Source organism: Xiphophorus couchianus, chromosome 18 (assembly GCF_001444195.1).
Source record: "Xiphophorus couchianus chromosome 18, X_couchianus-1.0, whole genome shotgun sequence".
Classification (NCBI taxonomy): domain Eukaryota; kingdom Metazoa; phylum Chordata; class Actinopteri; order Cyprinodontiformes; family Poeciliidae; genus Xiphophorus; species Xiphophorus couchianus.
In genome coordinates, this window is record NC_040245.1 from 15,213,777 (window position 1) to 15,229,343 (window position 15,567).

The 15,567-nt window shown below is 37.1% G+C and overlaps 1 protein-coding gene across 6 annotated transcripts in view; it reads right to left on the bottom strand.

Moving 5' to 3' along the window:
• The window catches only part of veph1 (ventricular zone expressed PH domain-containing 1), a 75,038-nt gene that overhangs the window by 11,497 nt on the left and 47,974 nt on the right, over positions 1-15,567 (bottom strand). For 4 of the 6 annotated variants that reach the window (XM_028045829.1, XM_028045827.1, XM_028045830.1 and 1 more), the window contains 6 exons: positions 14,208-14,428; positions 13,597-13,815; positions 12,901-13,265; positions 7,832-7,971; positions 6,626-6,760; positions 2,390-2,507 (listed from right to left, as the gene is read on the bottom strand). In XM_028045829.1, the coding sequence (XP_027901630.1) occupies positions 2,390-2,507; positions 6,626-6,760; positions 7,832-7,971; positions 12,901-13,265; positions 13,597-13,815; positions 14,208-14,428 (1,198 nt within the window). Of the gene's footprint in view, positions 1-920; positions 971-2,389; positions 2,508-6,625; positions 6,761-7,831; positions 7,972-12,900; positions 13,266-13,596; positions 13,816-14,207; positions 14,429-15,567 lie in introns of all 6 variants that reach the window. The other 2 variants (XM_028045832.1, XM_028045831.1) reach the window with 2 other exon arrangements.

Here is a 15,567-nt window from a genome sequence, read left to right on the forward strand (position 1 = left end):
TGAAAAACTCAGTTAGTTTGTCAATGAAACCTTGGACTCTGAGAAGTTGGCTAGGTCAGACCAGTTTGCTTCCAGGGACTAGTTATTGTGTCTTAACAGGAGACTAAACATTGATTGTGCCAAATTAACCTCCAGCTTTGTAAATACAAATCCACATGTGTGACAGCATAAATACTAATATATACAACCCGACACTAAATACATTGTTTGTTTTGAAGTTGAAAACAATTAGGCAGAGGCATTTAGTTTATAATGTCATCATTATTCATATGTATATCTATGTATATAAATATTTTTAGGTACATTTATTATGCAAAGAGTAATAATTGCAAGATATTATAATACAAACTCAGAAACATGGTTAATAAATAGTGCAGTTGAAGTGCTCTTCATAAACTGAGGAAATTCAAAAAGCTGTTCAATATGCTAAATTTTTTCCCTCATGTTTTGCACCAACTATCTGATTTATTTCTGCACTGGAGTCATGACAGATTACACTGAGTACACACAGACACAGACATGTCCACCAAGTGCCACAGATCCAAGCAATTTGCTCATTGGGTTGCTGCTGCTGCTCTAGTTGGTGATAAACATAGCAGGTGTAGAAGTGATCAAGGCCAGAAAAAAATTTCCACACATCAAGAGAAATAAGTCCCGATGAGATCATAGCAGACTGACTGACTTCAACCCAATGTTTGATAGATATTTGAAACTTTTGACTGGTGGTGGCTACATGCTAGTGGAACGGCATGACAATAAAATGAAGTTGGAAGTGGATTTATTTCTGAACTGCTGATCATGTGTATACCAACACCATCAGACACCACAAACCATTAGCTGTATTTTGTACAAAACTGATCTAAGATCAATCAAAAATAATGACTTCATGTTAACAGACATCAGCTTATCTGAGCGCTAACCATTTGCGCTGCATCTGGAACATGTCTCTGTCTTTCACTGGTCCACCCTGCTGAGGAGACAAACCAGGAAGAGCTGAGTGTTTGCTCCTCTTATGCACCAACACAGTTGTTTTGTTAAAGTGGTAAGTTAAGCCGACAGAAATATAATAAAAACACACATTAACAGTTGTAACTGCTTACTTTGTATACAGGAAGAATGACCAATCCCTCTACTTCTAAATGTCTGAACACAACCAAACAAAGAACTTAAATAACCCAACCATTTGTTCTGCATCTCAGTCACAAGTCACACAATATCAAAAATCACATTTCAGGTAATGAAACCCTCACAAACCCTCATCTGGACTCTGTGAGGTATTGATGTCAATCTTCAGTGAACTAAAGTAAAATCCTATAACCTTAAAGCATCTTGAGTCTACTTTATATGTACATCATGTTCCTTTCTCAGTTTATTACACAAACTGGATTTTTTCTATTTTTACTGGGCTGTAAATATGACAACTTCTGCAGCAATTTATAGGAGAGATCAAGCAGACAGGCTGAAATAGTTATTGCTATCTCCTCAGGCACTTCCTGTTTTCTGGCTTCTCATTAGCATCCATCAAACATCACAGCAATGTATCTTATAAAGGCTTAAAGCAACTCATCAGTGACGATGCAGTTCTTTCCCTGAGTATTCCTACCCCCCTCTTTAACAGCATCCATTGTAATAGGCCTTCTTCGTCTTGTTATGTAATTATGTTAAATGATTTTAAGCTCATAATTTACTGTTGTGAGTTTTCTACAGTAAAAAACTGATAAAAATCACACAGCCTATCATTTTATTATTATGTCAATCATCTAAACATACTGTGTGCTTTCTGTATCTGAGTGGAGAAACAAGGAGATATTACATGAGTTATGTACAATAGTATATTGAATGCTAATGAGTTTGAAACCAGAATCAAAGATTAAATGCCCCAGATAAACATCTAGGTCAAAGTTTAAAATTACACACATGTGGACTCTACAATATTAATTAATTAGGCTACTTCTGAAGGGAAGGTGTTTCACCTTTTGTTAGGAGTATTAGACTAAAGTAGAGTATTTAAAAAACGTGAAGGCAGAAAGTGCGTACTTTCAGTGACCTTGAACGGCAACAAAATCAACCTGGCTGTCACTCGGTTCAAGTTTCCACAGCAGCTTTGAGAAAAGATTGGTTTCCTTTCAGAAATTTTGAGTGAAAACATCCTACTGAGAAACATCTTTACCCAAGACTGGCGGTGAGATGACAAGAAATGAGAAAGCGCTCTCTCAAAAACCTGTGCTTGATTTAGGGAAGACAGCAGAACATGGTGAGCAAGATAAGGGGAGCAATTTGACTGGCTGAGACATGAACGAGCAAGAACTGCCCGATGAGCGGCCTCAGTTTTTAAAAATTTTTTAAATTTCCATCCTTTCTGCTGGGGTGTGTGTGTGTTTGTGTTCACCTGTGGCCTTCTCAGGGTTGTTGCACATGAAGCAAAGCCAGCCCCCCTCCTCTTCGCTGAACCCAAACAGGTCAAAGAAGCGAACCTCCTCCAGCTGGATGTGAAGGTTGTCCAGGTCCTAAAGATGAAAAATGAGAAAACAGGTTTTATATGTTACTTTTATGTATCTATCACTATTTGGACCAAGAAAAGTTTTTCTATTCATCGTCAGAAGGACTTTGGATCAACTTCTATTAATTTTTCATTAATTTCTTTAGCCTAACCCGGATCTTTACCCCAAACATAACTGTTGCCTGTACAGGCCTGACTCTAAACCTAACCCAGAACAATGCTTCTTCTTGTACTCTTCTTATGGTTTTGGGACCCATAAGAAGCAGTAGGTCCTCACAACATAGCGTTTGTTGGAAAAACGGGCCTTACAAGGTGATAAATGTTAAACACACACACAGAGTAATATGTCTTTTTTGCTATCAGACCTCCATAAATAACCAATAGAGGTCTAATTGTGGACACAGATAAACCATGTGAGGATAAAACAGGCATCTGTGAAGTCAGAACATGTATGTGCTATTACAGTGAGAGTGACTGAGGACTTTCTGGAAATCAAACAGAGACCAGACTGATCATTTCTCCCAGCAGAAACTCCTGCTGGGAGAAATGATCAGTCACTGCCTGGAAATGGAAAAATATAAAGCCAAATATGAGGGAGTGCAGCGAATGGAACGTTATTGGTGAGTGAGTTACGTCTGGTGAAATTCAGCGTTTTATTTTACTGCACTTCAAGGTCACTGAGTTTATGGCACATTAAAGGTACAGATAAAGGTAATTTTATTTATAAAGCACATTTTCAGCAACAAGGCAATAGAAAGTGCTTTACGGGAATTAAAAGGAAATACAAACATTAATAGAACTTATTATCTAAACTTTAACAAACTAACAGAGTCATGTTTTTAAATGACTTGGATTTATTTTGAGGATAAAAATCTGCATTGGGCATCCCTAATTGACTCTTCTACAGTCAAAGTAGTAAATTTACTATCCTACTGATTCTACAGCCGGGCTCTCAAACTGTATTCCTCAACGGCCGACCTCCTCCGTGTCTCTGCTTCAGCACACCTGGCTCCATTATAAGCTCATTAGAAGAGCTGACTGCATGCTAGTGATGCAATTTCACCACTCAATGCAAGTGTGTAGGCCAAGTGGCACATCTAAAAGATGCAGGGCTTTGCCCTTGAGGAATGCAGTTTGAGACACTGAAGAGAACAACTCTGAAGCTGGGTTTCAATTCAATAAAGATTCAACAGCTTTACTAGCATCTAGCATCACGGAAAATCTGGAATATGTTATCCTCTGCGAGATACCATTCGTGACTATGGCATTTCATGATTTTCTCTTTTAGAAAACAGAACAGGAAATAGAGTTAGGAAAGCATTTTTTTTTTCACATTTTCAATATTAAATTAACAAAAAGGCTATTTATTTTTTAAGTCAGACATTTTGAGCTTCCATATTTGTCCACTCTTTCCAATACCTCAAATTCTACAATATAATATTTATTACTTTCCCCTTCATATCAAGGAGTAGAGCACAATTATTATTTCAATGACTGAACTTTAAAAGAAAGATGTACACAAACCTTCTGGTTACCTTACCAACACATGCTCATATTTTATTATGCATGTTGTCTCCTTTAATACCAGGAGCAATCCCGATTTAATAACATCAATCATAGGATCAGGATATACAGTACATTCCCAGACAGACTTTTGGCAAGGAACAAAATACCTTGCAACCCGGTTCTTTAAATGATACACCTGCAATGCCAAGGCAGGACGTGTGGGAGAAAAAAGATTAATCATAAAGAAGATGCTTAAAAGTTTGAATAAAAAAAAAAACAAACTTTTGTTTGATTATTGTTTCTAGTTTGCAGTAAAAACAATGTGTCAGCCAGAAACTGACCAAGAATGCCAAATTGGAACATAAATTTGCAACAGAACAGATTTAGGAATGAATTATTTCACAACAGCAAATGTACAAGATGGCAGTCATTTACTTCTGAACCCACTATTAGAAAAAAGTTAAGCACCACAGCATGCCAGTCAAATGAAAAGTACATCACTGTATTGTTAGAATAAACTTCAAAGATCCTGCGTGACAAATATGCTGCCGAGCTGTGAAACAACACAACATTTTTGATTCATCAGGGAAGAAAGATAAATCATTCTAATAGACATAAAGAAACAACAAACATGAAGTCTCCGTTCCCGACGGCGCCTAGTCTACATCTGTCGGCCTCCATTCACTCTTTAACTTTGTGTTCCGGTTATAATTACTTCGAAATAAAGATAAAAAACTGTAAGTACTTCCAAAAAAATGAGCATGTGCTGCCCTGATTCAGCACAAGTAAACTTCGATAGCATTTACGAACCATTTCCCCATGTTTACTTTATGTACATGTTTCGGATGTGCACAAATCTTGGAAGTATTTAGATGGAAGTATTTTTTTTCTTCAAACTTCAAGCTAAGTTTATGAGATCACATGCGTTTATCTGAAACTGATGAGAGGAACTCAAATGAGAAACAGGTTTCATTTCTGCCTCCTTGGATATTTAGATTTCATAAATGAAAGTCAGGAATCCAGACACTAAAAGCTTTTTAAAAGGGCACATGGAGGGATTGCATGTCCCTAAACATCTTTATCTAATCAGCTTGAGCTCAGTCTTTATCACCATGTAACCCACTTTCCACCCATTTGTCCCTCTACCACGGACAAACAAACCAAGGAAACAAAAGGTCAAAACCCCTTCTCCCTTCGGTCTCCTCCTGTTTCTTACCTCTTATTCCTGTCATTTCCTTAAGATTTTCTTGTACGTAAAGTCATGCAAATAAAAGATCTATTGCAGCTTAATCCAGTTTTAATTATTACCGTACTTTATCTCCATCACATCCTCCTTTTCCGTGCTTCCTGTCTTCTCCAATCCATCACCAGCTCCCTGTGTTGTTGTCTTTACCTCCCTTCATGTTTCTCATTTTGTCTTCCACCAGCTTTCTGTTTTCTCTGGACCATAAAACTGCTTAAAATGAGTTGTCAGAAGCCAAACATAAGTCCCCTCTTAAATCACAGAAGCCCCATAAAGCTTTGCAGCCTCCCTTTAAATCTCCCTGCTGATACAGATGTAATTGGTAACCTTTTCTGCCTTATATATATATACACGTGTCCGACATATGGTTCTGATTGGCTCTCAGGTCCCGGAGAGAAACTGTGGACCTGATTGGGAAGGAAAGATGGGGGGGAAAGAGGAAATGCTGTGCATAGAGATTCAGAGAAAGGTTGTGACCTTCTTCCTTCCTCTCTCTTGTTAAATCTTGTCTTCTTTATGGCTGTTTTCTGCTCCCAGAGAAAGAGAGGCCACACTGTTTTTAAGGAAATAAACAAGGATTTAGCCGCAGCCAATTCTTCCTGTTATTTGCACCAAACGTGTTTCTGGTTACCAATCTGTGCCACGAACTTAAGTTGTTATTCATAGATTGGTTCTGAAGTGCATTTGAAATCAAGGTCCTCTTCAGACATTCAATTCTGTTCATCTTGAACAATGCACTGGGACCGCAAGTAGCACAAAAGACCCTCAGCATGATGCTACCACCTCCATGCTGGACATTTCGTACAGTGTTGTCAAGTTTAAAAGCCTCCTTGAGCTAAATAGCTTAATCATTGCATTGTCTTTGATGACACTGAAGTTGCTTTTCTCTGTTCAGTGAAGTTGGACACATGTGTGAGTAACTTCAGGGTTCACATCCCAACCTAAGCTGGTTGCACCGAAACTGTATACTTAAAGTGAGAGAAAGGACAGATGTGGTTTCTTTGTAGCTGTAATCATCTAGTAATGACTTCTGACGTTGTGACATTTTCAAAAAGAGCCTCCCACCACCACAGGATAACAAACGCATAGTAAAAGCTACACATATACTGAAACACACGACTTCTCTGTGTGGCTTGACTTTGAGCTGGCGCAGCACAAACAGACATGATAAAGATGACTGAGAGCGAGGCGAGGACTTGTATAAAGAAATGTCCATTTACCAGAGTCAGAATGTAAATACAAATGACGTTCACACTTTGTGATGATGATATCAGGCCCACTGCTGGGAACACACAACACACACACACTTTGTATATAGACACACACATACATGCACCCCCCCCCACATATATATATATATATATAAATAAGTTTACCTTTCTTTGTGGGGTGGATTGTTGTGTCATGGCCATGGAAAAGCTGTGTGATCCTTTAAGCTGCGTCTTCTCCCAAAGAGAAGCTAATCTTTCGACACTTTTGTCTCTGCTGCACAGAGTGGCACTTGACTTGCTCTGTTGAAACCGGATACAAAATTAAACACAAGGAAAAATCTACTGTGCATAAAATAAATTTAACCCACACATTTATAAGATGGCGAGTTTTTGTGATAGAAAAATCACAACAATGTCAGCTTTATTCTCCAAACTTATGAACACAAACAAGGAAATTATTTTTTATTAGTTGTTTGTTGCAGTTTGGACCTCCCCATTTATGTTGCTGAGCCAAACCACAGAGTCATGAACGAAAGGTTGCAGAGTCAAAACGTGACACTAAAAAGTACAAACTTACACAAAAAAGCTGTTACAGTTTTTCTATTTTGCTTTAGCTCAAACCAATTATTTGTTTTTTTTTTAGCTGGATTACTCATGATATATCACACATTAAATGTACTTTATTTATCATTACTTATCATGGTCTAATTTTCACATAAACCTGGCATTTCACCAGGCATGTGTGGACATTTGAATTCAGCCATATAAGGCAACAGTCATCAAATAGAGATGAATGATTCCATTAAGTAGGCCAAAAAACTCGAAGAAACAGATGCTGGACTTATCTTAGGACAAATGCAAACCTCTGATATTTATGGTGATAAATTTAAATGATAAATTTTAACTGGGTGAAGGCATGTCTAGCCTACTGGGAGTGGTCTCCTGCAGTTATGGCAAGTCAATAGTATGAGCTGTAAGTAAGAGCTGCAATATCCCAGAAAGAAAGTTTTAATTTCACTCTCAACAAAGTGTTTGAAAGAGTTGTTAAATCACCAAATCACTAACTTCTAAGCCTCAAGCAAAATTAAAGCATCCTGTATCTACTGGCACCTTCGGCACTAGATACAGATCAGCAAACTGTCTGGAAATAAATTAATCTTTCATCAAAATACCGTAATTCACAAAAAAAAATACTAACGGGTTGATAGTCTGATACCTTTTTGTTTGTTGCATCAGAAATTTGTGGTGCAAATGAATTTATTTTTACTTTGAATAAACATCCTGGTAAAATGAATTTGAAGCTGAACAGCTCAATTTCCTGTTTTAAACAGAGAGTGTAGTAACATATGCAGACTGGTGACTTGTTTGCACCTGTAGATGCAGCAGCATGATGTGAATCCAAAGGTGAGGCTGTTGGCTGGTCAGGAGGAAACTGGATTTGGCGTACAGGCAGTAGTAGCCCTTCAGGGGACAGGAGAACGAGAGCTTGGCCACGCAACCTCGATTTGAATCTGTTACAAAAAGGCACCAAATGTCAACAACAAATAAAAAAAAAAAATGCAGCAGATATATACATTCACAATCTTATTGGTCATGGTAATAAAAAAAAAAAACTTAACTGGAAGAACTGGACAGGAGTATGTAAACATTTGCAGTTGTTTTCTATTTAAACATCTTTCCCTTCGTGTTTATACTTCTCTGAATGCTAAACATCAACAGCTCAGCTCGGTAACGGAGTTATGGGAATTATACCCAAGAATTACACCACATCTAAATCATCATAAAAAGTATTTTCTTTCTACCATCGCCTCCCAAAACATTCAGGGAAAAAAGCAAATATTTTGACACTGCAGAGAAATCCTGTGGGCTCATAAAGAAAAAGAAAATGAAACAACAGATGGGATTCTGAGGCACATTGTCAGCTAAATAGAAGTTCAATTGATCCAACATGTGATGTAACCTTTAACTCAGGTTCTGTGGTCTAATAATGCAACTGATACAGGTCAAACTAATCTTGTTACCTTGACACATAAAACAGGCTGTCAGCACCGTCAATGAATTTATTCAACCCACACAAAAACATCATACTGGCTCACTGATATCTGTGCTAGTGTATTTTGTCTACAAGTCCTAACATTACACCATCATAACCTGATTGCAAAAGGTTAAAGCAGAGAAAAGACCAAGGGGTGGACAGAGTAAGTCCAACAAGCAAGTCCAGATGAAGTTGTCTTTCGCTGCAGCATCATCATCATGAAACTCTGTGTGTCTCATTCTTTTCATTGTTTACATTAAACGCTCAGTGTTCTGATAAAGCAGCTCTGATAGGAGCTGGGCTGCGAGCCCCGGTGTCGATCGTCATTAATACTAAGAGAATACATTCACAGTAAGAGTAAAGAGTGTTTTTAGAGTGCCATTCTTTACATTTATTTCTAGATTTCATCAGATTACCAGAGTTCAGAGAGAATATTATTAACTTCATTTTCTTTCATGTATGAGAAAGCATGAAGTGTTTTGGGTGCTGTTTCGCTCTCGGCCACTATGAGATACAATGACTAAAATGAACTGATTATAAAATGTACTTTCATTCAAAATATCATCGTCTCAGGTTGTTGTGATCATCCATATTTCTGTCTACCTGTGTGTTTAATGGAATCTGCCTGTCGCAAATGATTAAACACAGAAAAACTGAACCTATGAGTAGAAATGTTTGCCTGGTTGCAAATAGTTAGGACTTTAATTCTGCATATGATTTGTATATGCATTTTTCTAGTGCAGGATATCTGCTCATCTGTCCATCTGTCAAATACCACATTCCCATAATTTCACTAACATTGCATGTTGCGAAGCTGCAGCAAAAACAAACCCCTTCAAAAACAAAAATAAAAAAGAAGATGATGAGGAAAGGCTTGGTTAAAAACATGCCGGCCAAGGTTTGATTTAGGTGAATCAAATTGATTAGAAAAAATTAAAATAAGCAAAAGTAATCAAACATAAATGACAATAAAATATCTGATCCCCAAATATCCGAAAGATGACTGACAACATGTGAAAGCGGATTAGATTTGGAGGCCGTTTCTCATTTCATTGTTTTATTCATGCGAACCTCTTGAACTCTTTGTTTCTGCTCTGTGTTGGCTGGAGAGTCTGCAGGCACACTGAAACTACTTCCATATACTCATGGCTGTTCATACTTTGCACTACATTACCTTCATCTGTTTCAGCTTAGTGTCACGGGCATTTCTTATGCCACTCACTTCTTACTGGGTGGATGTTTTTCCACATATAATCTTATTCTCTTCATCAATTTGCTCATCTGCTGTTACTGAACTAATTAAAAACTCTGTTTCCTGTTTGATTATGTATCCTTTGACAGGTTGTCTTTGGGCAGCTTTAAAGCGGAGCTACTACACATACTGGCTGATTAGACCAAAGAGAGAGTTTCTAGTATATAATAGATGCACTGAAAATTTATCACTCATACTGCATTAGCAGGGGGTTTAGGATGCACAAGGCCATTCCCTTATAAAAAGTGTAATTGTATATGTGTGCTTGGTCTGACTTAGAGATTTCGGATGCCTTCATAAAATCATATTTTGATGTTTCTTCTCGCTGTTTACATATAGAAGACGGCAAGAAAATAAACATTTTGATGTTCTTTTACCAAAATCTGCGAGAAATTGCTATGAGCTAACACTTAAACCACAACATATCAGCAACATATCATGTCAGGTCACAACATGAACATATCAGTTTCTGAAAACCTGCACATTCTTCCTCATGTTCATTCTAACAGCAACAGGGAATAAAGGATTTGGTCCTCAAACCCAAACTCTCTGCTGGGGGGTATGTCTGATATATATTACAGACAGAAACATGACTGTTTACAATAAGGAGAACAAACTGAAACAACATTTCTACAGTTTCAAGGTCTTTAGAAAAACAGCATGACAGTGTTAGAGCGCTATAATGTCTGTAACTCTGTCAAATATGAATCATCACACCTACTTTAAGTAGCAGAAGTTAATTTTATTAGTAGAAATTGAACATATTAAGTGTTTTCTTTTCTTACAGAGTAGAAAACTGAGAACACAACGTAAAGCGTCTAAATTAACTTATACCATTTTTTTCCATTAACATCTGAACTTTTTAAAATGTTCCTGTTGGTAATTAGGCTTGTGAATTTCATTTACAACCTTCACCTGCATGGACCATTTTACCTTATGAGAGATGTGTTATATCCAATAACATTGTTTACAGTGGAACTGTAAACATTTTTGTGTTGGGCATTTTTTGGGTCCTCTAAAGGTGGATAGGAGACTGAACCCTACAGTTCCTACTTGCAGAGGAAAAATCTGGCAAGTATTTTAACAACAAAGAAAAAAAACACGATGTGAAGTTTATAAATGCTAAATCAATTATCAATGCTGTCTACACTGATTTAAAACGCTACAGCCGGTTCAGCAGTCGTTGGAGGCTTTCTCAACGCAGAGACGAGATTTGGCAGAACGGCCAACCAGGCTGAGACCAAACCAGTGAACAGCAGGAGGAAAAGGAGACAAGCCACTGTGGTTCTTTATGGTTTCCCAACTCATAACTGAGGCGCATGTTTCCTAAATACAATAAACAATATCAAACAACAGTAAATAACAGATTAAGCTGTTAGGTGTTGGCAGAGGGGATATGGCTAGTTTTTCAAGGGTGTAACCCACAAACTCGACTCCATTGTTCAACTCACAAAAGCATTTTTCTTAAAAATGTGGCACCAGTTAAACAACTAAAATGCTTTTTGTGTAAAGTTTACATGAAGACATTCCTCTTTTTAGACATCATACTATAACACTGTTTTAGACTTTATACCAACCAGCAAAAAAACATAGATCACAAGGAAAGTATGTCAGGAAGTTTTAGTGGTTTTGAAATAGTAACTTTTTAGGTCTGCAGTATTACCTGAAAGCAGAAATCCAGACCTGGTATAGTTGCTATAATCTAGATGTTTCTATTTCCTCCAGTAAATAAAGACTACTCACAGTTACTCTGTGCTGTAATGTACACATGTTTCAAATCAATGTGAAGCCTTTGAAAAACCTATGAATATTGCATTTTACACATTAAGTGTAGACATACCAAGGTAAAGAGTTGTAGAAAGTGCCAAACTGTAGGAGGTAGTGCATAAAGGACAAAGATAACCCACAGGAACATCATGTGAGCCTTAACCCTACCTGGTGTGGTTATACTGTACATAGTAAATGAAAGCAGATCTCAGAGATGCAATACACAATGGAAGGTGTCTCAACAGACAAGATAGAAAATAACTGGGGGATCAAGAAATGCAACAGACATTTGAAGATTGCACCAAAAAGCCAGAAGTGGCATATAATACCTATATGTCGCTTGGACAGGGTTTGAATCATTAATCAGGACATACTATTTTAAAATCTAAGTTTAAACCCATGAGAAATAAATCTGTCTTTTTGGGTCTAAAGTGCAACTAATCAGCTCAATGCTGACCTCTGCGCTGAGACCAAGAGTTGGAGGAGAAGGTATTTTCATAACACACCATTAATCAACACCTGTCACCACATGTAACTATCAACTCTTTTATTTTCAGGATGTTACGTAAAATCTCCACTGTCCCCTTTCTGGAAAATCTTCTCACAATCATTTTTATAATTACTACACTACAGTTTGTTCAAGTACTTGAGCTCATTCCAGCACTGTAGTACTTTATGGAAAACAATGTACCATGCAATCTTAAACCAGTGGTGTCCAAAGTCAATGGTTTTGAAACCCTAACCCTTCAACACATCTGACTCAAATGATGGTTCATTAGCAGACCTCCACTGGAGTTTACAACATGCAGAGGAGCTAGTTGGACCTTTTAATAAATCAACTGTGAAGATTCAATCAACAGAGATATCTAAAACTGGCAGGACAGATCTCAAATTATTTTATTAGGATTTAATGTGATTTTCCTCCCCAAAGGAGAAACAAGAAAATCTTAATGAAAACAGAATCCAGTGCCACTGATTGTTCACTAAAATGCATGTGTTCTGTGAACATATCATGGGTTAGTTGGGTAATTTTAATGAACAGACGATCAATAAATCAACAAAGTTGTTGAGAGGTTTAAAGAGGAGTTAGGCTATATAGCAATGGCAGCAATACAAACCAGAAATATTTACTCTGAATAAAGGCAAATATGCAACATTTTTGACACTCTCATTTGTAAAAAAAAAAAAAAAAAGAAATGAAAAATCTTTCAGCTTCGTTCACCTTCATAATAATGCATCCTTTTTTCTTGGTCTGTAAAATAAAATCTCTAGAAAATAAATCTTGTGGTTGACATGTAGCAAAGCTTAAGCTACATCAATATTTTTGCAGCACATGGCGCTTCTAGGTCTGGCTGTAGAAAACCTATTAGGAATCACTCACTTTACCTTCAATCACACACTGCTCTGGAACCGGGATCCGCTTCACCATGTCGGTGCAGAACTCCCTGATCGTCTCCATGTTGTCTCTTAAGTGAATGAAGAGTCTGTCAGCTTGCTCCTGTTCTGCTTCCTCTCTGTTCACATCTTTAATCTCAGCATTTTCCACCTCCTTTTTCTCTGCTGTGACAGACAGGGAGTTGTCACTTGTCAGTTTCTTTTCTGCCGGTGAGACTTCATGGCTGTCTGAGGGCTGATTAGGCTGAGCATTGGAAACGCAGTTCTCTGAGCTTGGCTCTACAGCTTCACTGTCCTCTCCTGTATCTGAGCTGATGGAGCGTGAACACACAATATGAAGAGCCAGGCTCTTTGACCTGTTGAAGACCAGAAAATTAAATAAATGAAGAAAACATCAATCTTAAATTAATTAAACTTAAATTATTACCATTGTTTTAACAAAGCTATTATGTAACCATAATGTTAACAATTCCATCTTTAACATGACCCTTTTTGTAAGATTTTTGGTGACCATACTGTCATTTTATCAGATATAGATGTGTTAATTCTCTTTGTGTGCAATCTTTTAGTTACTGCTACTAATTCCACCATAGAAATATATATTTTATTATGTTGTCTTCTAAGAACCCTGCTCTATTCACCAATTTAAAGAAATGATTTGATGCACCATCACCATCACAAGCTAACCTGTTGAATCTCATCTCCCGTCTCTCCTCCTCGACACCTTGGCTCAGGCTGTGGCGTCGCTGCTGCGGAGGAGAATCCTCCCCTTCCTCCTCTGTCGTTCCCACATGTTGTGTTTTCTTGTCAAATTTCTGGACTTTTACCTGCAGTCGCTGCTCAGATGTCCCTCCTCCTCGACCAGCGGGAAGAGGTCCACCTGAAGATGGACATGCCTCTTCCACCCTGTAAGAGATTTAGATTGTTCATTTCTGATTGTCAAAATGTTTGGGTCCATTCCTGACAGTTTCTTTAATTTGGTATTTTATTTTTTACTTCCAGGTGCCACATTATTGTGTGTATTTTGTAACTCAAAATTATTTTATTAATAATAAACCAGCTTACATTAAGCTGGCTTATTACAGTTTTGTGTGGTTTTCATGCTAAATCTACGTTAATATACACACATTAAACATTTTTTCCAGCTTTGCATGCGCAGCAAACACAAAACAATGAAAAATCAGTGTGTAGAACCACCCGCGTTCAGACTTATTCTTAGCAAGACTGAATATGGTAAGATTGTAAAATGTATTGTCATAGAAATTATCTGATTTTTTCGTTTTCACATTAATTCCAACCTGCAGTGTAGGGTGGTTTTGTCCTCCAGTCGTCTTTCCAACACTCTGGCTATGGCAGTGAATGAGTTGCTCATTCTGTAGATGTCTTTCCCACAGCCTCCCAGTAACGATGGGTATCTGTCAGTCAGAGCTCTGATCTCCTGCAGCAAGGTGTGGTGAAAGTTGTGCTCCATACTGCCCAGGAGGGACACCAGGTAGACCAATGAGCTGTGGGCATGGGTCTGGAGGAAGGGGGCAACAGAAATCAGTAAGCGTACAGTTTGGTAGCAAACATACAAATTTTTAAAGTAGGTACATTACAGGGTATGTTTGAAGAAAAAGTACACTAATAGCTAAATTAAAACCAAGGTCAGTTTTATAACGTCCAGTGTCATAGCTTAGGAATATATAGAGAAACAAGAAATGTCTCTCTAAAGGCATGAGATAAATGGGTAACACTTTATTTGACGGGTTGTGGATATGACTGTCATGACACCGTCATGAACATGACATAACAATTGTCATGAACTTGAGTAAGACTTCATGAATATTTATGACTGTTGTCATAAAGTGTCATTCAGTAAATCATGACACTTTTAATACAAAGTTGACATTATTCAAAATGTTTTTGTTATGACAACTTGACATTAGTCAAGAAATCATGATTAATCATTACATTTGTTATAAAAGTATTAAATTTGTTATAAAAGCTAAACTTTAGCTTTAATAACATAAAGCTACATAATTTTTAAAGTTTAATCAGTGATACTTTTATAACAAATTTATGTCAGATCATGATTTCTTGGTTAATGATAAGTTGTCATAGCAAAGACATTTTGAATAATGCCAACTTTGTATTAAAAGTGTCATGATTTACCGAATGACACTTTATGACAACAGTCATAAATATTCATGAAGACTTACTCATGTTCATGAGTTCAGGTGTTATGTGATGCTTATGACGGTGTCATGACAGTTTTTTTCACAACCCATCAAATGTTAAATATTATTTTACAGGCATAATGTTTCTTGAATGATTGGGATTGCCAAAGTGCAATTAATGTAAGTATAACACTGATCTCAACAAAAGTTAACTAAATAAGGAGTGAAATCTAGTTTCCTACAGTGACACTAAAAAACACTGCTGTTTTTTAAGAAAAGTTGTTGTATTGTTTAGCTAAACTGTCCCAATGGACTTTATTTGATCACAGCTATTTTAATACAATTCCATCAGACAGTACTTATTTATATTGTGAAAAAAAACCCTTTAATTTATCTTTCAATCTAATAGCCTCCGACAAAAAAAACAATCTTTATTTTGAGAACAGTTACTGGAAAAAAAATATTTTAAAAAGTACTTAAAGTAATATATTGGTGGTTG